At 49.4% G+C, this 23,517-nt stretch overlaps 8 protein-coding genes across 8 annotated transcripts; 4 read left to right on the top strand and 4 right to left on the bottom strand.

Moving 5' to 3' along the window:
- Positions 1–1,139: 1,139 nt before the first annotated feature.
- Positions 1,140–2,696, top strand: CTRU02_209092 (peptidase family M28; the record flags this gene model as incomplete). The annotated part of the gene is made up of 2 exons (XM_036725957.1): positions 1,140–1,921; positions 1,985–2,696. The coding sequence occupies 2 exons, from the start codon at positions 1,140–1,142 to the stop codon at positions 2,694–2,696; spliced, it is 1,494 nt and encodes a 497-aa protein (XP_036582150.1).
- Positions 2,697–3,490: 794 nt separating this feature from the next.
- On the bottom strand, positions 3,491–6,768 carry CTRU02_209091 (calcofluor white hypersensitive protein; the record flags this gene model as incomplete). The annotated part of the gene is made up of 5 exons (XM_036725958.1): positions 3,491–5,618; positions 5,687–5,728; positions 5,827–5,953; positions 6,007–6,507; positions 6,678–6,768. 5 exons carry the CDS (start codon positions 6,766–6,768, stop codon positions 3,491–3,493), a joined length of 2,889 nt encoding a protein of 962 aa, XP_036582151.1.
- Positions 6,769–9,105: 2,337 nt separating this feature from the next.
- On the bottom strand, positions 9,106–10,060 carry CTRU02_209090 (uncharacterized protein; the record flags this gene model as incomplete). The annotated part of the gene is made up of 7 exons (XM_070205202.1): positions 9,106–9,182; positions 9,237–9,318; positions 9,382–9,521; positions 9,584–9,713; positions 9,766–9,843; positions 9,901–9,987; positions 10,040–10,060. The coding sequence occupies 7 exons, from the start codon at positions 10,058–10,060 to the stop codon at positions 9,106–9,108; spliced, it is 615 nt and encodes a 204-aa protein (XP_070061277.1).
- Positions 10,061–10,650: 590 nt separating this feature from the next.
- On the top strand, positions 10,651–11,937 carry CTRU02_209089 (U3 small nucleolar RNA-associated protein 6; the record flags this gene model as incomplete). The annotated part of the gene is made up of 2 exons (XM_036725961.1): positions 10,651–10,737; positions 10,828–11,937. The coding sequence occupies 2 exons, from the start codon at positions 10,651–10,653 to the stop codon at positions 11,935–11,937; spliced, it is 1,197 nt and encodes a 398-aa protein (XP_036582154.1).
- A 214-nt stretch (positions 11,938–12,151) lies between these two features.
- CTRU02_209088 (at dna binding protein) lies at positions 12,152–13,289 on the bottom strand (the record flags this gene model as incomplete). Its single annotated transcript, XM_070205201.1, has 4 exons — positions 12,152–12,465; positions 12,535–12,669; positions 12,725–12,962; positions 13,020–13,289. The coding sequence occupies 4 exons, from the start codon at positions 13,287–13,289 to the stop codon at positions 12,152–12,154; spliced, it is 957 nt and encodes a 318-aa protein (XP_070061276.1).
- Positions 13,290–13,997: 708 nt separating this feature from the next.
- Positions 13,998–14,951, top strand: CTRU02_209087 (uncharacterized protein; the record flags this gene model as incomplete). Its single annotated transcript, XM_036725963.1, has 1 exon — positions 13,998–14,951. The coding sequence occupies one exon, from the start codon at positions 13,998–14,000 to the stop codon at positions 14,949–14,951; it is 954 nt and encodes a 317-aa protein (XP_036582156.1).
- Positions 14,952–15,524: 573 nt separating this feature from the next.
- CTRU02_209086 (Trans-aconitate 2-methyltransferase 7) lies at positions 15,525–16,543 on the bottom strand (the record flags this gene model as incomplete). The annotated part of the gene is made up of 4 exons (XM_036725964.2): positions 15,525–15,600; positions 15,676–16,317; positions 16,388–16,428; positions 16,484–16,543. The coding sequence occupies 4 exons, from the start codon at positions 16,541–16,543 to the stop codon at positions 15,525–15,527; spliced, it is 819 nt and encodes a 272-aa protein (XP_036582157.2).
- A 5,013-nt stretch (positions 16,544–21,556) lies between these two features.
- Positions 21,557–21,898, top strand: CTRU02_209085 (uncharacterized protein; the record flags this gene model as incomplete). Its single annotated transcript, XM_036725965.1, has 3 exons — positions 21,557–21,658; positions 21,711–21,767; positions 21,830–21,898. The coding sequence occupies 3 exons, from the start codon at positions 21,557–21,559 to the stop codon at positions 21,896–21,898; spliced, it is 228 nt and encodes a 75-aa protein (XP_036582158.1).
- Positions 21,899–23,517: the final 1,619 nt, after the last annotated feature.

Here is a 23,517-nt window from a genome sequence, read left to right as displayed (position 1 = left end):
TTCATAAATATAAGAGTATGAGGTAGGTATGTCCCAGCCCCTCCAAATGGCACAGTAACTCGTATGAGGATTAAGTGAGACTACAGGTAGATTAAAGAGTGAATATGTCATAGGACTATCGCCACGGCGAAAAGAATCTCAGTCAAAACAGCGACAATAAAAAAAGTAAAATCATTGTAGAATGAAGCACTAGTGCTGATGAAAATTAAAAAGTGTGCCAGCTGAAGGTATATTATCCCATCGACTGCGAGTTGGCTACAGGTACATAGGGTTGTAGCCATTCAGGGACAGACAGTGTAAACTTCCATCCAATCCCGTACCTATTTTCCACGGAGTTTGGAGAAATTGTGGACCGAGTTGTGGCTCATAATGTACCTGTAGCCAACTCGCAGTCGATGGGATACTGTGTAGCTCATTCATTGTGTCGACGGGTGAACTTCAAAATTGCTTACATGGGATTTGATATTAATTGCGGTAATGCTTTTTACCCAATCAATGAGGAGCTATAAGTTGTGGCAAATGGTGGCTTGAACCAACCGTCACTAAACCGGTAGAAGACGGCAATTGACCTATCGGAGCGATGCCCACCGTTACGTAGTATTGCCAAGCAATAGCTGGAGCTTGGCATATCGTTTACGATGCTATATCAGGCAGGTAAAGATGGCACAGAATAGAGCCAGCCTCTTGAATGTAACTGACTTCCTCATTCAGTTCCTCATCCCGGACTCGTGGAGTTGTTTAGTACATCTTGAGAGGGACCCGACAAGCACTGGGACCGGTTGGACTCGTAGCATCATCGGCAGCTTCCTTATCTATCACCTTGGCGTTGATCACGCGAGATGCAGGTGCGTTGCGTTGCCCCCGCAGTTCCTTCCCAATCATGCGGGTGGGTGCATATTCGAAGGGGAGGAGGAGAGAAAAAAAAAAAAAGAAAATAGCAAAAAACAGAAGGCGCAACGAAATCAGAGCGTCATACCTTCTCTTGTTGGTTTTTATTCATATAAAAGGTCAAAGGTCTGCCGGGACATTCTCGTCGCATGGTTTTCTCCCTCTTTCTCACCGACCTCTCTCGTCTCCTCGATATCGGCCTTTCTCTTCAATCTCCCCTTGTCCAAAGACGGATATTGTAACCGCCCAAGATGAGAACCGCCGCCGCTCTTGCTCTGGCCCTGCCGACCTTGGCCAGCGCTGTCAAGTGCAAGCCCTACGTCGACTCGGAGAAGCTTCAGGAGCTTATCACCATCGAAGACCTGCTCGCCGGCTCCCAGAAGCTTCAGGACATCGCCGATGCTCATGAGGGAAACCGCGCCTTCGGTGGTGGCGGTCACAATGCCACCGTAGACTGGTTGGTCGAGGAGCTCGAGAAGCTCGACTACTACGACGTCTACAAGCAGCCCTTTACTGAGAGCTTCGCCGGTGCCAAGGCCACTCTCTCCGTCAAGGGTGCCACCGTCGATGCCCGTACTCTGACCTACACGCCTGCTGGCACTGTTAGCGGCGTTCCCCTGGTCAACGTCGCCAACCTCGGTTGTGAGGCCGGAGACTTCCCCGCCGAGGTTTCTGGTGCCGTCGCTCTCATTTCGCGAGGCACTTGCAACTTCGCCATCAAGGCCACTCTGGCTAAGACCGCCGGCGCCGTTGCCGCCATCATCTACAACAACGAGCCCGGCGCCCTTGCTGGAACCCTTGGTGCCGCCTCGGAGGGCTATGCGCCCGTCGTCGGCATCACCCAGGACGAGGGCAAGGCGTTTGCCGCCGCCCTTACCGCTGGTGAGGAGCTCACTCTTGACCTCAATGTCATCTCCATCATTGAGGACCGTGTCAACTACAACGTCATCGCTGAGACGCGTGAGGGTGACCCGGACAACGTTCTGATGATCGGAGGTCACTCCGATTCCGTTTTTGCTGGTCCCGGTATCAAGTAAGTTACTTCAAAAGGGAAGCCGAGTTATCGAACACGCAGCTAACCAATATTTCCTTCCAGCGATGACGGTTCCGGTACTGTCGGTGTTCTCACCGTCGCCAAGGCCCTCACCAACTTCAAGATCAAGAACGCTGTCCGTCTTGGTTTCTGGGGTGCCGAGGAGTACGGCAAGCTCGGCTCATACTTTTACGTCAAGCAGCTCAACGGTTCCGAGGCCGAGATCTCCAAGATCCGCGCCTACCTCAACTTCGACATGATTGCCAGCCCCAACCCCAAGCTCGCCATCTACGACGGTGACGGCAGTGCCTTCAACTTCTCCGGCCCCGCCGGCTCTGACGTTATTGAGAAGGACTTTGAGCAGTTCTTCGAGAGCAAGGGTCTGGGCCACGTTCCCACCGAGTTCAACGGCCGCTCCGACTATGCCGGCTTCATCGAGAACGGCATCCCGTCTGGTGGTCTCTTCACCGGTGCCGAGGGTCTCAAGACTGAGGAGGAGGCGCGTCTGTTTGGTGGCGAGGTCGGTGTTGCCTACGACGTCAACTACCACCTGATTGGTGACGACATCACCAACCTGGACAACGATGCCTACCTTATCAACACCAAGGCCATCGCCCACAGCGTCGCCAAGTACGCCATTAGCTGGGAGTCCCTCCCTCCCGTCAACATTGCCAAGCGCCGTTATGCCGCCGACACCGCTCAGCACCTCAAGCGTGCTGCTGAGGCCACTGGCCACGCACACGACGGCCCCTGCGGCGGTGGCTCTCACTTTTAAGCATTGGATGCTCGCTTTAAAAGAAGGCGGCGCGCCTGCTTTACCTGTATAGTCACTAAACATAATTAATGAATGAGAAATGAATGGATGAGAACTTGTCTTTCTGATTGCGCGAGTGCCATGTATGTCGTCTCTGATGGAACGGTGATGATCTTTTGCCGCCGTGATGAATTTCGCTAGATTGCCCAAAAACAGTCTGCCCGTTCCAGATGCGGCTGTCGTAAGGTCTTGTACCGGGGTGGGTCGACGTGAGTAGAAAAACAGGTAAAGAGGCCGCAATCCAAGAACCATAACGCCCTCGTTATTGACAGGCATATTATATATGCCTATACGACAAAACCCAACAGGCACCACCGAAGCGGACAGATGGAAAGAAAAAAAAAAAAAAGGTCTGGCCACGAGGGGGCTGACGAGTAAAAGTCGGCGGAGGAGTGAGTGAGCTCTTCAGAACCGCGACAACCACCGTTCGAGATATATATATATCAACCAACAGAGGATCGGTGGATTTACTTACATACATGGGACCGCCCAGCCAGCCACACACTTCACATCACCACCACTACCGTATCGTTTTTTTTTTGTTCCATCGTATTCTCGCTTACTTCATTTGATAGGTTCATCCCAACCGACGTTAACACTCATAGTATTAATATATACATGTCCAGTCGTAAGGATAAAAATAAAATAAAAAAGCCCAGACATTAAACCCCACTCGTTCTCCGTCTCATCCATCGTAACTTCAATTATAAAAAGAACGAAAAAAAAAAAGAATGCTTAAACGAGACCCCGGTAAATCAGTGGTTAAAGTACCTGGGCTCGTCAAAGACGTGGTATCTGTGGTCGCGAACGCCCTGGCCTCTGAACATGGCAGGGAACCTCCAGCCCTCCGGCACCTCCTCCTCCTTGACGCGGCGGTTGCGCGTCGTGTCGTCGAGGGCCTCGATCTGCTTCGCCTCGTCCGCCGACTTGGGAATGACGAACTTGGCCACCTGCAGCTCCGTATCGGTGATTGTGCTGCGGCTGACGCGCGCGTATCCCGTGCGCTTGAGGCCCTTGTAGAGAATGTACTCGCACCATCTGTCCCAGTCCGTCGGGTCGACGTCGTGCATGCCCGACGTTGAGCTGACGTAGGTGTTGTAGTTACCCTGGAGCGGCTTTGTGACGAGGTACGAGAGGAGGATGGACGGGTTGGTGGATTCGCCCATGAGCTTGGAGAGGTACTCCGTCTGCAGGCGTCGGTCCTCGACGTCTTCCTCCTGGCCCGAGTGGAAGACGAAGACGTCGACCTCTTGGCCGTAGACGTCGAGCGTGGCCGCGATAGCGGGCGCGAGCTCGCCGACGGGACTGGGGAGCAGATGGTGCGTGGACTTGAGGATAGGGAACTTGGAAAGAAGAGCGGAGCCCCAGGTGTGCTTGTTGGGGCCCGGGCCGTAGTCGACGTACATGCCGAGGTCTTCGGCGAGGAACTGCGTCGTGTCGCGGTTGCCCATGATGATGCGCTGCAGGTCAGACTCCAGCAGACCGACGACGTCGAGTTCGAGCTCCTTGATGAGATCACGCATGCGGTATTCAGATGACCACATGTCGTTATCGAGAGAGAAGTGAATGGTCCAGATGCCGGCGGTGAGGACGCGGTCTTCGGGGTGGTAGGGCTTGTAGTCGTTGGTGGGGAAGCGCATGAAAGCCGAGGCGAGGAAGACAATGTTGACGAAGAAGGCCGCGAGCGTGTGGTACTTCTTGTGCTGGGAAGGGGTGGAGCGGCTGGCGTTACGGCGACGGGCCTGGGACGAGGTGAGGTCGAACACTCCGGCGCCGATGAGGAGGAAGGTGGTGATCATGACCCAGTCGGTGTGCTCGCGGACCAGAGGTCCACCGGGGACGAAAGCGTAGGCGACGACCCAGACGTGGAAGAGGACCATGATGTTGTAGATGAAGAAACCCAGTCCGAAAGTCGTGCCGGGGCTCCTCTTAGCGGCATGGGCGAAGAATGGGACGGAGACACCTGTAAGGTAGAAAGCCGTCGCGAGAGCGCCGTAGTAGCCGAACCAATGGTGGTAAGAAGTGAGGATGGCAGCACCAACAGAGCCAACACCGTAGGCGGTCCACGAGCTCATAAGACCAGGGCGGTAGAGGCCGACGAGCAGACCGGCAGTCATGGCGACGATGGTCATCCAGCCATACGTGTTGGCGGTGGGGCCACGAATCGGGTAGCCGTCCCAGACCCAGAGGATCATGGTGCTGGTGTCGGAGAGAAGAGAGTGCAGTCCGAAGAAAATACCAGCAAAGCCAAAGGCCGCAAGGACGGAAGAGCCACCCTTCTGGGAGTCCTCGGGGTAGTCGCCCTTGGTCAAAGGCGCCTTTCTAGTGAATCTCAAGCAGGCGACAACGGCGATGGCGAAACCGGTGGCATTCCAGCCGCCGTTGGCGGCGTGCATAATGGGCCAGATGGGGTTGTTGGTCCACCACATGAACTTGGCGGTCGAGGAGGCGATCAGACCAATGGTCCATGCCAGAATCTTGGACTCGAGGCGGGCCTGGTGAGCTCTCTCGGAGTAGAGCGTAGCGGTCCAGCCGAGGCAGGAAGTGGCCACGGCAAACCCGACAGTGAACAGCCGGGCAGCTGGGTCAAGAACCTTGTAGGCCAGGAGGCCGACCAGCGAGATGAGGTGAACAATGCGGAGGTTGTTGATAACCAGAGATCGAACGGCGCGGATACCCAGGACGGAGGGAAGGACTGTAGACATGACAAAGGCTTCGTAGCCAGAGATACCCATGTGCCACAGAGGGAAGTACCACACCAGAACGCCGAGACTGGTGAGCATAGACCAAAAGATGAAGCCGTGGTAGACGTCGGCAGCGGTGTCGAGGGCATCGGCCCATCTGAATGGGGCGGAGAGCACACCGGCAGTGGCCTTTTCCTTCCTGAGAGAATCGTTAGTTGCTGTGTCGTACAAATGCAGGGAAAAGCGAACAGAGAACAGGGAACCTACTCCTTCTCAAGCACGGCAGAAGGGACAGACGATCGGTTTTCACTGTAACAAGCTTTAGAATATGCTCCTTGAACTGCTTTTTATTTGGTCTACTGTACGGTATGTACAAGAAAGACTATTTCGGGAGCCATTGGACGTACCCCTTGCTGGAACCCTTGACATCCCTGATCACCACCTCAAAGGTGTCGAAGTCGAGGGCCGTTACCGCGTCAAAGGCGACGTCGAAGAGAATAAGCGCCCATTCGAAGAAGGCATAGATTGTGTAAGCTGCATTCATTAGCAAAAAAGCTTGGCAAATTTGGAAAATCGGAGAAGCGCACCTCCTGCGACGCGGTGGACCTTGTGCTGGATGAAGAAGTAGATCAGAGGCACCAAGGTGCCGAAGAAAGAGCTGGCAACCACTTTACGGTACTTGATGGACTTGGGGTTCGGCGGGCTAAGCAGAGTGCAGCCAATGGTCCAGGGAAGCGACGCGACAATGTAGGAGATCATGAAAATGTCGTGCCAATCATGATCGTCGGTCGAGGTAACGTAGGTGAAGCCACCGCACATGAAGGTCCGCAGTATACCCATCGCAAATGTGAACTTGGGCAGCATCTGGCCGGGACGTCTCGTCAGGAGGTACCAAAGGCCGACGAGGGCGAATCGCGGGCCAGAAGTGATTGCGATGAAGAGCATAAAGAAGGACCTTTCGGGGTACCGATCTCCAATCGTCGCGGAGACGGAGGGGAACCACTCGTCCGGGTATCCGTACCATTCATTCTGGACGATCTTGTGATAATGCAGCGAGACACCGACGATGAATGCGCTGATAAAAGCAGCTGTCAGGGTTTCAAGTCAGTTATTTGTTGCAGTTTCTCGTCGTGGTCTTATGGTGATGCGACAGAGAGAAAAAGAGAGAGAGAGAGAGAGGGAGTGAGACAACCCGGGTCCTCTCCCACCCCCACCAGCGCAACATCGCGACAGCTTCAATCATGGTGGTTCGACTTACTGTAAGCTACAGCAGTGTGCGACCAGCTGACCCATTGGCCATTGAAGGTCAGGACGACGCCGGCGTCCTTATCTTTGTATCTTGACGACATGGCGAGAAGGACAACTCAAGCAAAACAAAGAGAAGAACGGCGCATCCGGGAGATCCGGACAAGACAGTTGAAGGGCGTGGGAGAGAGATGGAGGGGAAAGAAGGGAAAGATGGAATAAAAAGCGGGAATACGAAAGAAGGATAAAATGGCAAGGGCAATTCTGCTAGCCCAGCACCGACGAACCCAAGAAACGGCTGTGCGTGCCCAGTTACCTCGGCGGGCCGAATCGCGTGTTTATGGCCGTCTGCAGATAATAAGTGTGGTAACCCTTGACAGCATTTGGAGGAGGAGGAGGAGTAGGTTACAGGGAAGCTGATGACAGAAAAGAGGCCGACGGAGGCCCGCTGGAGCTTGGGGCGCCCGCGGTGTCCGTGCCTGGCTCACTACGTAAGAGGCCAAACAAGGGTGTTTAGAAGACTGATCCGGGTTTAGCGCCTACAGGGGAGCTTGGCGCAAGGCTGAGGAATCCCGGCAACAAAGAGGGTGTGGTCAAGGCGACCATTGGGGGGGGGGGATAACCTGACCAATTACCCACTTATTTTGTGATTTGTGGGGCTACCCTGAGATCAGCTGACCATGGTCAGCTAGTTAGCTATGGTCAGGTTGAAATTCCTTAGCGCGGTTTGAAACCTCACCCTTGACATACTTTTTGTAAGAACATACGACATTTAAACGCTTCCAAATCCGTTCCGAATCGATTTACAATGGCTCTTCAATCGATTGAAAATCTCTTCCCTCGCCTAGAGGGAATAAGTCCTCTATTAGAACCTACTAGTCTTGATGCAGAAGCTGAAGAAGACTTAAATCTTTACTATCAACTACCAGCCCAGGCCCAGTCTGGCTTACCAGTAAATGAGGAGGTAGGGATATATGAGAACGACTTTGGAATTAGTTCTAAATCGATTCAGGATCAACTCGAAACCGATTCAGAAATACCTCCAACACTTGTTTCATCAGAGGCAACCCGTTCTGGGCATAATAGCCTCAGGGATGTTCATGTACTTGCTCAAAAAGTAATCTTTCTACCTACATTTATAGAATATCCAGAAACAAGTGAGAATGGAGTCCTTTATGTTATTGATATAAGGACTTTAAATGAGGAGGATATTAAATCGCCTTGGAGAATGGTAAACGAACTACTTTTGAATCGATCCGGGATCGATCCCGAACTACTTCAGAACTAATTACATCACAGATTCAGTACAACCATGCCCGGCAATTCCCACAATTCTATATCGCTTCCGAATCGCTTCAGAATCACTTGGGAACTAATTTACTTAGCTGAACCTCAAATAAAAGCATGGGCTCAACATAAAGCCCGAAAAACAATTGCAGCTGGACTTAATCAGAACTGCTCTAAAATCCCCTTATCAGATTGGAGTCAATTCATACCTAATACAAATACTGTTGAGGTTTTACATGAAGCCTCATATACTTGGAGTAATCGGTATTTACCATTACTTACATGTATCCAGAAGTAAGTTTGGAATCCCTTCTGAATTGATTCGGAATTGGTTTGGAATGCGTTGAGAACTAATTCAAAAGTACTTAGATGTGCAGAATACGATCGCCATCTTTTAGAGCAGGATACAGTGTTTACAACACTAGGAATCCGGCTTTCCTGGAAAGATGTTTCTATTATTAGCCGTTATAATACAGCTGCAAGCCGTTTACGTAAGTTAAAAATACTTTAATATTTATTAATAATTATTTCTAAATTATTTTAGAACTTAAACGCCAACGCCAGAGGGAATCCCGTGAGCAACTAGATAATGAACGTGTTGAAAGGCTTTTATCAACCCGACTCTTTACGTCTAGTCCCTCAAGGGGTACTAATTCAAGAAGTCCATCCTCAATTCCGAATCGATCCCGAAGTCTTTCAGAAGCGATTCGGAATCGATCCCCTCGTCTTTCCCATGCTTCATCTTCTGGGGTTATTAGGTCAAATACTCTCCAAAGAACATCTATTTCTAACTTAAGAAACGAAATCAGACAGGGACAACAAGATGACTTTGACTTACAGAAGCAAAGTCTAGAATTAGAAGAAAAGCGATTAGAATTAGAAGCAAGAAAACTTCTAGTTGAAAAACAGAAGCTTGAACTACAAGAAAAGGAACTAGAGTTAGCAGAGCGGCGGAGAAGGTTAGGACTTTGATAGCATATAGGATAGGTAGAGAATCGATTCTAAATCATTTCTATATTGATTTAGAAATGCTTTTTTAAAAAAAAGCTTAAAAACCGAACGCCCCGGGTATCTATAAAGAATTGATTCTAAAGCGGTTCCAAATCGGTCCCGAAAGAAGTCCCAAACTGGTTCCAAACCGATCCTGAATTGATTCAGGCCTCATCTTCTTCATCATCCTCAAAGCGGGCCCAGACCTCACATTCCTGATCGCGAAGGGCGGGAGGACATTCTGAATCGATTCGTAATTAGTTCTGAACTGCTTCAAGACTGATTCTAAACTTACTGGCATTGCGGGCAGTGGTGCAGTGGGTGCACTTGCCCTTGGCAGGGAAGCCGGCGGCGCGACGCATTTCGGCGAAGTTGATCTGTTGCAGAATCGATTCGGAATGGGTTCCAAAAGGATTCCGGATCGATTGAGAATCACTTACCACAGTTTGGTTGCCCCGCTTGCGCGTGGGCACGGCAAGAAGGGGGGGAGGGGTCTGCGCCTTCCGTTTCTTGGAAGGAGTCTGCAGCTCGCTGTCATCGCGAGCGCCGATGGCGATGCCGTGGATGCGGTCGTAGAATTCTATTCATAATCAGTTTAGAACTAGTTCAGAATCGGTACAGAATCAGTTCAGAATCACTTACCAGCTGCATCATCGTTCTCCTCGACGGAGTTCGCGCCGGACTTGCGGCTCTTAACCTTGGCCGGGACCCCGTCGAGCTTGTGCTTCTTGATGTGGTTCTTGAGGTTCGACTCGCTCGAGAACCGCTCCGTCTAATCGATTCGACATTAGTTCTGAACTGATCCGGAACTGATTCTGAATTACCTTGGTGCACGTGATGCTGCTGGATCTACCACCCCAGCGGCAGTAGAGTTCGCCAGGGGCGAGCTTGACTTCGCCAGCCTGAATCGATTCAGAACTGTTTCTGAATCGTTGTGGAATCGCTTCTGAATCACTTACCTCGTTGAACTCGAAGGGAGGAAGATCCTCCATGCGGTGGTTCTTGCCGCCCTGGAGAAGACCTTCTTTGTAGGTCTTGTAATCGTCCTGATTCTGAATCAGTTCTGAATCGATCCTAAACCGATTCCATTGTACTTACAGAATCCTTGTATGAAGGCATGATGTCGGATTTCTGAACTGATTCGGAAGTAATTAGGAATCGGTGCGCCAGGGGGGGGGGGGGGGCGCATACGATTTGAAAGGGTTACGGAGGGAAAAGGAAGAGAATCAGAATGGAATAGGGATTTAAATATTAATATGGGGTATGCACCCCAATCAGTAGTGGGACGCAATCAGTAACTGGTCCGTGCACCTGACCGATTAAAAATTCCATGGTCAGGTGGACCCACTTCACCTCAATACAGCCAATCATAAAATTGGTCAGATAGACCCATAATTCATTTAAATAAGTGGGTAATTGGTCAGGTTATCCCCCCCCCCAATGGTCGCCTTGACCACACCCTCGCAACAAATCAGAGCCCACCCATAACCGTTGGCAGACCCGCAAATAAAATTGGCCCCACCAAACTGTGCGGATCTTTTACTCAGCCTCGCAACTTTTTTTTTATATGGTTTTTTTTTTTTTCTCTCTTTGCAGGCATTGTAGATCTCGATCCCCGATCTACCCTCAACGGGCAACCGGCAAAACACTCATACGAATACACATCACGATACAGTCGTCCTTGTCGGGTCAGGTACAATCATTCTACAATGGCTGTCGCTGAGAAGGCTCGCTTCTACTTGGAGCGTTCTGTCCCCCAACTGCGTGAATGGGAGGAAAAGGAAATCTTCACAAAGGTAATCCAGCCAACCACCCACCCATCCACCAAGAAGCCCCCTCCCCCTCCATTGGTATATCGGTCAGTGTCCTAACAAAAAGACAATCAGGATGAGATCCGTACAATCGTCCAGAAGCGCAGCGACTTTGAGCATCGCATCCTTGCCCCCCGCTCCAACCCCGACGACTTCAGCGCCTATGCGAAGTGGGAGCGTTCTCTCGAGACCCTGCGCGCAAAACGCTGCAAACGCATGAAGATCGGCTACGTGACCTCTCAACATGCCTCCCAGGCGCGTGTGCTCGCCATCTACGAGCGTGCCGTGAGCAGACACCCCGGAAGGAAGGACCTGTGGCTGGAATATCTCAGCTACACGGCAGAGGTCAAGGCCACGAAGCGATGGCGGCGAACCATGGCCTCGGCCCTGCGCATGATGCCGACCGATGCCGAACTTTGGGTATTTGCCGGCCGTCGTGCCGCTGCGAACGGAGATATGGGCGGTGCGAGAGGGTATTTCATGCGCGGGTGCCGATTCTGCACGAGCGAAGGAACTCTTTGGATCGAGTACGCGCGGTGCGAGATGGATTGGCTGGCCAAGATGGAGGCGAAGAAGGCCAGCGGCAAGAAGAAGGACGCGAACCCTCTGGCGGGTGAGAAGATGGATGACGACGACGAGATCCGGTTCATCGACGACGAGGATGAGGACGAGGATGCCGATGACGGCCTGAAGCTGCCGGTGCCCAGCGGTGAGAAGAAGAAGGTACTGGACGAGGAGGCGACGGCCAAGTTGAAGAACAACCCCGCCATGGACGGCGCTATACCCATTGCCATCTTCACCGTCGCGCAAAAACAGCCCTTCTTCAACCCCGAGGTTGCCGAGAAGTTCTTCGACATGTTTGCGACCTTCACCAAGGTCTCGTCGCAGGCCAAGATCATCCAACACGTCGTCGATGCCATGCAGGAACTCGACGCCGCGCACCCCGCCACCTGGAATTGCTACATCCGCCTGCCCCTCGTCGGCGTCAGCCCGGACACGCCCGAGTTCCCTCTCGGACTCAGGGACGTCCTGGCGCGGTTGGGCAAGGGCCTGGAGGAGACCTCGGACAAGGAGACACTGCGGAAGAAGAGCCTGGTGTGGATCGAGCTGGCCCTCCTGTTCAAGGGCCTGGACGAGGGTATCAGGACTGTTTTGGAGCATACGAAGAACAAGCTGCTGGCATAGCTGCCGCCCGAACGTGGCTATTCATACAGGGAGGGGAGGAACAAAAGCAAAGGGGGGAAAGGAAAAGGAAAAAGCGGCGCTCCAACGGCGCATTTGACAGGAATAGAAGCGGCCTCGGGCGGGATGTAACCGACGCCCACACCCTTGATACCACTTGCATAGTCAGCCTAATTGATCTGAGTCGAACCCACACCTGTTTCTCTTGTCTCCCCCTTCAAGCCGCCGAGTAGTTGGGGAACTTCTTCCCTTCCTCAACCGCCTTGTCCCACTCCTTGTCCTCGTCGAGCTCCTTGGCCATGCGGATGACTTCGTCCCATTCCTCCTTTGTGACCTTGTTGACGCTCAGACGGCCCAGCTTCAGCAGCTGCATGTTCTGCAAGGGACCCTTGGGTCCGACTTCCTTCAGCAGGCTCAGCGGCACGATGCGAGGGAACTTGTGCTCGATTTTGACATGGACGAGGCTCCACTTGCTCCCGTCATGCGGGGCATTGTCATCGTAGTACGGGTTGTCGTTGATACAGGCATTCCCTGGTACCATGTCAGCTCTTGGCCCCCGGGGGGAAAGAAAGGGGGATTGGGAAGGGGGGGGTAACGTGCAGTCGGGGGAATGTTCCTTGACTATGCTGATGATGCCGACAATACCAGGCTCTTTGCAGTTTGAGTGGTAGAAGAAGGCCTTGTCGCCCTTGCGCATGTCCCGGAGGTTATTGCGAGCGGCGTAGTTCCGGATTCCTGGGTAGCGTCAGCTTCTGCGTTTCCGATTCGGGACAACATTTTCCAGCCTAACCCTCCCAGCCCTCGGGCTTCTTCTTAGCCGCTAGGTCATCAATGGAAAATTTGATTTCATAGCCGTCCTCGATCCGTACGTCCGGCTCGGATTTCATGAGCCAGTACCGGGTCTCTGGCGGATCTCTCCGCTCAGCTTCGGGGTTGATGTCAGGAACAGAATCAGAGGCATCCCGGAGAGCTTTCAGTTCATCCTTGGTCTTCTTTGCGGGGGTCTCTTTTTTGCCAGCTGCGGGTTTCTAAAAAAATAATGTCAGAATCTGAACCCTTCAACAGTTTCATCAACGAGCTCTCACTTTCGCCTTCTTCGCCGCGGGCTTCTTAGGCTCCTCCTCGGCCTTGGCTTCAGGTTCATCTTCCGGCTCAGCGTCCTCGACCGCTTTCCTCTTCTGCTTTCCAGCGGCTACTTTCGTTTCCTTCTTTTCAGGCTTCTTTTCGGTGGCTTTAGTGCTCCCTTTGGCTTTCGTGGTGGCCTTGGTCTTTTCCGACACCGGCTTCTTCTCCTCTGATGCCGCTGAGGCGCTCAGTCGCGTCGACGACCTGAGACTGCGGGTGACTGCGGGCATTGCGGCCGTATTTTTGGCCAACTTCAAAATTTTATATCCAGAATCAACACTCCTGTACAAGATTTGTGAGATGTTGGTGAAGAAGGATGGCCACCGGGATGTGATCCTTCCCATACGCGTAGCTGGGATCAAGCGCATTAAGCTCATGGGGGGTTACGCGAAGTTGCTGTGGGCACAGTGTCGACATGGGACGCACGGTCCTGGTGTTCTCAGGTCGATCACGTAATCCATCCCCGTCAAGATCGAGTTGACCAGGGCCCCCGAAACAGATTTTATGAACGATTAATGAGATATGAATTTTCAGACATTTTCATGTTTATTGAGTTTATGGAGTTGAATGATGAGGTCATGTATCAGAATGGAAATTTGGTTGTTTAATAGGAATAGGCAACTCTCTGAGAGGCGTATTCACTCACCAACACATTCATTGGGCACTTTACTTTCATATTGTTAAGGATGACACGAGAAACTTTGACACGACTCGATATCAAAATTCATGATGAACTAAAATCAGCATATGTTCAATCATTAATCTCAATGAAAATTATGAATCGTCTCAAAATAACATTCATGGTAAGATCGGCTCACTGAGTTAGAACCATCAACCATCTCAGCAGCCCCACTCACCAGACAGTGCCTCACGCCCCTCATAATCCCAGCAGACAACTTCTCCAGCCTCATCAACTTCACGACCCATCAACCGTCAAGATGCAAATCATACTCAAAGCCTCCGAGACGGCCTTGGCCGCCATAGGCAACACCCCACTCATCCGTCTACGCCGCGTCGTACCCGCCAATCACGCCTCCATCTACCTCAAACTCGAATACACCAACCCAACCGGCTCACACAAGGACCGCATGGCCGCCGCCATCATCTCCGGCGCCGAGTGCAGGGGGGCTCTCAAACCGGGCATGAAAGTGGTGGAGGCAACGGGAGGCAGCACGGGCTCCTCCCTGGCGTTCGTCTGCGCCGTCAAGGGATACGAGTTCCAGGTCGCCAGCTCCAACGCCTTTGCCCTCGAGAAACTGCGCACCATGGCGGCGTTCGGCACAAAGGTCGACATCATCCACAGCCCGACGGGCAAGATCACCGCGGATCTGATCCCGTCCATGGTGAAGCGAGCAAAAGAGGTTGCGGAGGAGGAGAAGGGCGTGTATGCTGCGGACCAGTTCAGGAACCGTGATGCGTTGGTTGGATACCAAGCCCTCGGCGAGGAGCTGCTCCAGCAAGTGCCGGAAGGTATCGATGCTTTTTGTGCGGCGGTCGGCACGGCGGGGCTGGCCATGGGTGTTGCTGGGGTGCTGAAAGCCGCGAGACCTGACACCAGGGTTGCCGTGCTGGAACCGGCTACTACGCCCGTCATTACGGAAGGTCGGGCTGGCGCTCATGGGGTTGAGGGCATCGGTATCGGGTTCCTTCCCCCTCTTCTTGACCGGGAGTTGTATGACGAGGCGAGGGCGATTTCTGAGGATGAGGCGCGCGCCATGTGCCGACGGCTAGCTAAGGAGGAGGGTATATTTTCCGGGGTGTCTACGGGCCTGAATGTTGTCGCGGCGATGCAGTTGGCCAAGGAGCTGGGGCCGGGGAAGAGAGTTGTGACGATTGCATGCGATACTGGGCTGAAGTATCTGAATGGTGACTTGTTTGCTGCTCCAAAATAAGGCGTAATTTAAAACTTAGATGAGAATAGTTAGAGGAGATTTCGAGAATGGATATTGCAGAGTTGAATCATCTGACGGCCTGGAAATCTCTGATAAACGACTGGTATGAGGGCTTCATGTTGCTCTCTTTGTAAGCTAGGTACCTAGAGCCTTCTTTGTCCAGTCAGTTTTGAGAACATACTACTAAATTAAAAGGTAGCGTTCAGTTTAGAAGTTGGAATTTTGTTGCTGATAGGCATTGATATCCGTTATCAGTTTACCACCTAGATTAAAACCAGATTTTAGTATCACACATATTCTGCAGACTCTCCAAAGCTAGAATTTGTAATTCAGTTCGAATTTCTAGCCCATTATTGATTTATTCGTGTACCTTAAAGTTCATCTACCCTGCTGCCACCTCTCTCTACGCCCACCACTGAACCGAAAGCTTCACACCTGTTTTGTCTCATGACAGCAAACATGCCATGCTTGACTAAACAATGATTGGTAAGGAAATGAAAAGTTGTTGTATATCGAGAGAGTCTGTTGTCATACCCACATGCAAAATGTTTTCAATCGGAAAGGGCCGATTGCTCAAGAAGTAGCAGCCGCAGCAGTCTCTTGGTCCGCCAGCTCTGCGTCTTCGGGCTTTCGCGCGTACACCAAATGCCTATTGCAATGTCAGTCACTTTCCACTGAGAAAGCTCTCAGAGGAAAAAGACCTAGGAAGGGGAGAGCCACTTACAAGTTGAGATATGCCTGGAGCTTCATGTCCCTGAGGGCTTTCCGAACTTCGGCAACGAAGACGAGAATCTCAGCGTACTCCCATCCCATTATTTCCTTCAGAAGAAAGACTGCAAAACCCTCCAAGGACTGGTCCAAGAACTCCAGGTGATATGCGCCAACCTCATTGAGCTTGGGGTCCGCAGGCCATGCTCCGATGGGAATTGGCAGTATCTTCTCCACAATATCCACAAACCCAGCGGCTTCTAGCGCTTTAGCAATTCCATGGTCTCGAGTCTGCGTAAACGTTTTACCAAGCTTGTCCCCCGATTCGAAAAATACCTTGTACCAGCGATTGAAGATATGATCCTCTGGTAAATCGTCCCCGTAAAGCTGAGAGCGAGCCTGAATATCGGTCTCTTTGATCTCGATGTAGCCGCCTGGCTTGAGGTGATCGTAGGCTTGCTTATACAAGGCTGGCCAGTCTGATATGCTGGCCTCTAGATGGCGGATGTGAACGAAGTCGAAATAGTTCACTGGCCATGTCCAAGGCTGCTCCACGTCGTCGATCTGGAACTTACAGTTGGGCGGGACCCAACCAGGCTGAATAGGCGAGATATCGACACCTGTCACTTCGGCTGAAGGGTACTCATCCGCAAAATCGCTGCAGCCTTTTGTTAGTATGACATCCGAGGGTAAAGTACAATGTCTGAAGTTGGCGCAGCTAAGCTTACATGGCCCAGATACCTGTTCCAGTACCGACGTCAAGCACATTCTGTGTCATTATTTAGTCATTGTAAGATCAATATTCTTCGGTGAATAACTCTTACCTGCGGGCTGTCGCTAATTGGAGCTAAGAACAACTTGTCGTCAAAAAACAAAGTCTCCATGTGGTGACTTCAAGCCACGGCCGCCTGTCAGTAAGATAAACACAGCCAGGAATAAAAGGAACGTGAAGAAACCGAAACCACAGAAGAAGGGGATAGAAAAAAAAACTTTACGCACGAAATATCCAGCCCTTCATTCTGCCGATCGTCGTTTGGACCCCAGTAATCAGACTTTTGCGTGTAGGTGCGTCCATGCAGACGGCGGTATTCAGTGATGCTCTCGCTCAACGATGCGGTGGACGAAGAATGAATGCTATAGACCGTAACCGACAATGACTTGATTAGCTTCCACGCATTTCGTGTCAAGGAAGTTCAAAATAAAGTTACCTTTCTGTATCCGCTTGGGGGTTGTTTTCGTCATCGGCAGTAATTCCTTCGTCCTGTCACAAATTCACTTTAGCATCTCACCTGCTGATTGCTCGCTTCTAACCGCTTCAAGATATCCCCTGAGAATCATGGGACAGGCGTGCAATTGGACTTACAGCTGCAATTGTTCCTGCGGCCGCCTCAATCGTATGCGTCTCCTCGGGACCCCTGGCCGCTGCTGCGCTCTGTGATGAGGTCTGCATTTTCCCCAAATCTTGACGGTAGGTAATAATCGTAGTGATTGATGAGCGATTGCTGTAAACGTAAATTAGGAGAGAAGAAAAACGAGGAAACAGGAGATGTTGCCAGATATCGGTCTTAAAAAGAAGTGTTTTCCCCTCATCTGCAATGAGGTGGTTTTCGTTGTTGGTGCTGGGTTGACAATCATGCAGCGCAATGCACAGCGTTCCGTTTCCGCGAACGAATGAAAGCTGCCATGATTTCGATTATATGCATATTCTAAGCGATATAAGGAAGGTATGCCGCTGTGCCCATGTTAGCCGAGTGTTGGGCCAAGTGTTGAACAGGACAACCAACGCGTGTTTGTGACCAATCCTACATCAAAACGACAAGCGACTTTCAAGGGGTTCGATTTGAACCGCACCAGTCCTGGTACTGAAGAACTTTGATGCAATAAACGTACTGAAACAAATGGAAAATTCAGCCAAGAACAAAGTAAGGGTTACGGATGACCTTACCTACACGTTTTCGCCCATTCCTCAAATGCGTCGTAAAACAGCGCCGCTGAATGTGGTCAAGAACCAACATCTTCTATCTATGCCGTGGCAGACAGTGACATTGTACGATGCCCCGGTTGCATTGCTCTCGGTATCTATCTCGTGCCTCAAAGTGCATGCGATAAAAATCTGATTCTACCAGACTTGATGATTGGAAGTGGCCACGCGGATGGCTTGACAATTGGGAGACATATCTGCCACCCTAGCAATGCTCGCTATTATTACTTTTTCCCTCCAATTACTAACAGTTTCCGTTGTAGAAGAGTTTTTGACTATTGCGCTGCTTTTTCTTTTAACAACCACGCATCCTGCGGTCACATTTCTCTTTGATGCATCCAGCAGTATTGCGTAAAGGACCGACGGTGAGCGACGGCGAGCGAGAACAAGCTAGTATGATACTTGCGCTCTCAAGACGCGACGATGTCATGGTGAGCGAATCTGTAGGTTTCGATTGTGAATTGGGCAAGGATTCTGTCGAGTGACTTTGAAAAAGAGAAATGAGATGATCTTCTGGGTTTTGATTCCTTGTCCTTCCGTAATACTCCGGTTGACTTACCATCTCTCGATCAAGTTATGGACCTTATTATCCGGTTTCCATTATCGTTTTCTGTTTGAATCCCAACAAGTATCTTGTCCAGAAATACGTGCAAGAGAGAAACATCATTGTCTTTACTCTTACCGAGCAAAGAAGTTACCCATCACTTCAGCGCGTCTGTGAAGAGTCTCGAAAAGATCTCAAAGATACGTCGAGAGAGTCGAAACCAACCACGACCCCGTAAAGCGTCACTACATAACGCATGTCAAGCGCGAATGAGATTTTCATTTACATCTAGGCTCACAATCAAATAAATGGCGGATTAAGGTTTAATCAGGCCACCAGAGATCATTCAAACTCAAAATATAAGTAAGCGTTCGTCCCCCGGGCCGACGTTCCCCAGCAGTCAGGGTTGCAGCGTACCGCCTTGCTGTCAAGAGCAGATCAGGCAACCAACTGCGACACAAGGCAAAAGCTTCGATAATGACACTTCGTTATCATCTCTTGTTCTGCACTATAGTCATGTAACCGTATATTGCACCACGTGTCGTAAGACTTGCGCACGGCCTGTGTTGGACGGTCAACCCGACAGAGATGAAGACGTTTATGTTCGATGCCGTCCATGTAATCAGCTTCACTAAGTCTTTCGGCTTCGCCGCCGGGTACAATGGAAAGAGAGAGTTTGTGTTTGTGCACCAATGCTGCGCAATATACTTGAACCAATTTGAAATTTTTGTATGCCAAAAGCAAGCCTTGCAAAAAGCGTCATGAAATTGCCCAAAAGAGTCCAAAGAGGCAGGTAAAGCCAGTGACATAGTTACGGAATGGCCAGGGTGCATCTGCTAATATGCCAAAGCAATACCGGAGATCCCGCTTTTTAGCCTGCGTCTAGTACGACTTAGCTCAATTACAGTTCGCATTCCGACTTGTCCGTGAACTCCGGCCCCGCCCCCTCTTCTTTCGAATCTGTCTTACTATCGTTGGGCGTCTGTATGCATAATGATACCGAGGTGAGATGATGAGTTCATCGCAAGTCACATCTGTCATGGCTCGTTTATATGGTTCATGGCGCCTATATCCTTTGCATGCAAATGCACGAGCAAGTATCAAGGTCATTCTCAGGACGTTTCACAACGAACATGTCCCAGGGACTATGGGATTGCACGTTTGAAAGAAGCTGCTTATTGAACATGGTTACCTACGGAACCTTCCGAGAGCAGCAATTCAGGCTAATATGAGAACTCTTTGAAATTAGGCCAAGAAGCTATGTCACAAACCCTTGCCGTGGCGAGGCAGTCCAGCGTCCGATAAAGTGCTATGGACTTTCGAGCAAGAAGAGAAGAGAACTGTAGAGACGGAATAAAATGGAAAATAATGAATCAGACGGACAGCTAGTTTTGGGAACTGAAGGAGCGACTCAGTTACGCCGAAGCCCTACAGGGCCTCAGACTCTTTGCTCAGCCTTTACCGCCGCGCTGCTGTCCAGGCCGGTAAACCAGGCTGTTATCGGTTAAGTCAATGAGCGAGGTCATTCCTCATCTTCAAGTAGACCAGGTTTGAACCTTCAGACTTGGCTTAACTTGAATTACTTTATTGATAGATTGATAATCGCGCGGCAACCAATGGAAGCATGACAATTTGGCAATGTGACCGATTCCGACAGTGAACTTTTCTCTCACGTCACTTGTTTTCAGCACAGCCAGCTTCGTCTCATTTCAAAAAGCATCGCCGTTCCTGAACTGAATGGACTAGGTCTCGCGGTAGTCACTTAGTAAACAGCCTCTCGTCGGATGATTTACATTTTGCAATGGAACTTATGCCAACTTACTATAAATCCAGGAGTGGCTCTTGCGCACGAATATAGCGCACGTAAGAGAGTGATAACACAGACGATTCTACACCATCTCCATACTAGTAAGCATATTGCTCTCTTCCAGGCCTTGCAGCCAACTACGCTGTCTAACTACAATCTCCTGTCCGGAACTTGGTTTTCCTGGACTGGCCATAGCAGCATAATGACTTATGGCCACAACGGACTTTTGCCAGCACCCCGCCGTGCTACACAGATTAGCGTCTACACTATCTGTTGTTATGGGGCGCGCACATATATACAAACAATTGGTTACGCCCGTCGGCAAAACCAAAAATGTCACTACAGCTGATTCCATATAATAATAGTTATAATATAGAAGTTTAAAACTAAAAGCTTTAAAATGTTAGTAGATACTAGTAACTTACTAGTATTCCTTAACATTAGAAAAATATATTTTCGCTTATATATACTTATTAAAAAATCTAGGAAATTAATATTTATACTTATTAAAAGTATATAATTATATCTAAAAGAGATTTAAAAGTATTACTTTAGTAAATATAGTATAATTAAGGGTTAAAATTCTATAATAGAAACTTTTCTTAAGGGAAATTTTAAAATATTATTCTAAGCTTAAAGAATTTTTTACTAAGTATAAGAATATATAAATCTACTATATCTTACTTAAAAATTCTAATCATATTAGTTAAATATCTCTACCTATTTTATATATTAAGATATAGGCTAGGTAAATTAGTATTATAAATGTTAAACCTTGAATTTATAATACTTATTATTAATAATACTAGTATATAGCTACTTAAGTATTATAATTAAGTCTTAATCTATTTAATATATATTTATTCCCTTTAATAAGTAAAGTATTTAGTTTAATATAGAATTTCGAAAAACGGCGTTTTTGGTGTAAATGGGGTGCCCAAATGTGGGGGGTGCCCAGAAGTGGGTGTGGGACGTTATGCCTAAGCTTAATTTCTTGTCTAATTGAAGCCCACAACTACCAACTCTGTTTTCTGCTTTATTTGCCTTTTTTTGCTCTTAAAACGGATTCCCACCGCTTCGTTGTAAGAGCAACATACTGTCTTAGAGCCCACTCTGCAGTCTTAGGCCTAATCCATAGCACACACCGCAGTGCCTGGTGTCTATAGCACAGGTCGCAAAGTACTGAGGATTCCGTTGGGCTCGATGTCTTAGGGGCGTCCTCCCAATTCCGCCTCTTGTTGCCTTGCATCTAGACTGTTTTTGTCAGTCAGAACAATTTCAATTGCTATTCTATACTAGGATATACTTTTTTGTCTTAATCTATATAAGGTTCTGAAGAATGGGGCAGCGTTAATACACTTGTGAGAATAGTCAACCATCACTAGTCAGGCACGGGTTTCACGGGCATTTCGGAGGCTCCAAGAACCAAGTAAGTGTAAATGAAATTACCATAAGTAGCTGATTCTTTCACCTCTCTCCAAGGGAAGATCTGCACTACTTTCTCTCGCACTCAACCTCATTCCTGAAATCAGTTAGCACCAAAAAGTCATCAGACTCTCTACAAAATGCGTTATCTCACCATCACCATTGTTTCGGCGTTGCTTTTCCAACCCTTGACAGGGGCAACTCGGTTCAAGGGCTGTTTTACCGACCCTCCCGAGAGCTGGGTAAGTCAGACTTGTATAAGTGTATTTAACAATTTTAACCTGAATTGTTTAGGTGAGCAACTGTAACCAGGCAGACAAGAACGAATGCCGCAGCAACTGTGACTCATGGGTAAGAGAAGCTTGTTTCCCTTGCATTGGCATTAAACCTGATCTCAATTAACATCTTCCTAGTGCGGAACTGGCAGCTGGAAGGCCATGGCAAACAAACCACAAGGAGGTTGCGATTGTTACTGCTGGTAGTCCCATGAATTATGCGTCTCCTTACGGTACCATCCCATCAAGTGCGACAAGAAGCCATTCTCGCCCAGAACGAGGAAGAACCAAAACGGGCCTCTTCTTCTCACTGGTATTATAAGATTGTGTACTGGAATATAGTACATCTATTCTGTATATAAATTCTAGAAGCGCCACAAGTCCTGGCAATCTCTATCAAACAATCCATGATATCACAATCGCAAGACACCAAGTAATGAACAGCATACTATCTACGTATTAATCTTGAGTGGAGAAACGGTAACTATTGAAATGGAAATTTCCAAGCTTAGTGACAACATGACATTGTCACCGTTGATTGAATAGACATGCGTAATTGTGTCTTCCTCTTTCGTCTAAGATGTTGACCTTCTACGTTATAGAGGTTAAGCTCAAGTCTACTTTGAGGTTTAAGAAGGTATTATAAGTCTATAATAACTATCAGATTGTCGGTCATAAGCTTTTAGTTACTCCAACATATAGAGGGCCAATCAAACAGGTGCTAAGATCACAGCTGCCTATGAACAAGAACACACCCGACCCAGACAAACCACGCAAGTCAAGAGTAGCGCACGTACAAGGCGAATTGGCAATTCGCAACCACAGGTACACGAACAAAGGAAAAAGAAAAAACATGTCTTTCAGTACTCGGCGGTATTAGCAGACCCGAGCAGAAGAAACAAATAAAAAAGCTCTAGAACTGGCCAATCAGGCGCTTTCACAGTAAGGTAGTGTGCCTTCTACACTTCCGAACTCTTCTATAGCCACTTACTTATGCCCTGTCTCACCACGTTGCTCTAAGTCTATTAATAGAATGATTATATACCTAGTAAAGTGGTTATGTGTGATTTCAGTACGCAGGCCGCCAGCGGTTGCATAGCAAACCACAATCATACCCGAAGATCGCTCCAGGGGCCATCTGATCAGAGCAACCTGCTCCTTGAGAGATCGCCAGCTGGTCTCGTCTGAAGGCACTTGCTCTACCTTGATCAGAAGGTCAGGAATCACCGGTGCCATGAAGCTTTTCATGGAGTGCCGTTTGTCTTTTCGCTTTACTGATCTGAGGAACCAGGATCTACTAGTGGTGGCTTTGGGTATGTACGAAAGGCTCTAGGTCTGAAAAGGGCAAGAAAAAGGAGGTGTTAATATTATGAGAGGAGAAATTGTCTGTTTCCGATTATTAATCTCAAGCTCTGATGAAGGCAAATACATGCCAGGTAATAATAGGGTGCTTCCTCTGCCATGTGAAGCTGTTTCGCAAATCTGAAAAGAAGGGAGGAGGTTAATAAGTCGAAGATACAAAAGCAAATCCTCCCAAGTCCAGCCCAGGCCCCACCCCACAGGGGTCTCTAACCGGACTGGCACAATACTACATACATACACCATGTGTTGCGGGACATCTCGGAGCTCGGTCAACTTCGCCGAAAAAAAAGAGATGAGAGTCATCTCTAGCGCTCATCCGGTTGAGTTTATACAGTGGAGGGCCAAGCTCAAGAGTTTCTACTGAACCGCAAAGCGCGGAACACGAAGTTCCCACTCGTTCAGTCAGCTCAGGGCTCGCTTGTCCTAGCAGCTGCAACTCGGGGTCCACAAAGATTGATTAGATG

This window comes from Colletotrichum truncatum, assembly GCF_014235925.2.
Source record: "Colletotrichum truncatum strain CMES1059 chromosome Unknown Contig_0005, whole genome shotgun sequence".
Classification (NCBI taxonomy): Eukaryota; Fungi; Ascomycota; class Sordariomycetes; order Glomerellales; family Glomerellaceae; genus Colletotrichum; species Colletotrichum truncatum.
Note: the sequence above shows the minus strand (reverse complement) of the source record. Positions and strands in the feature narration are given on the sequence as shown.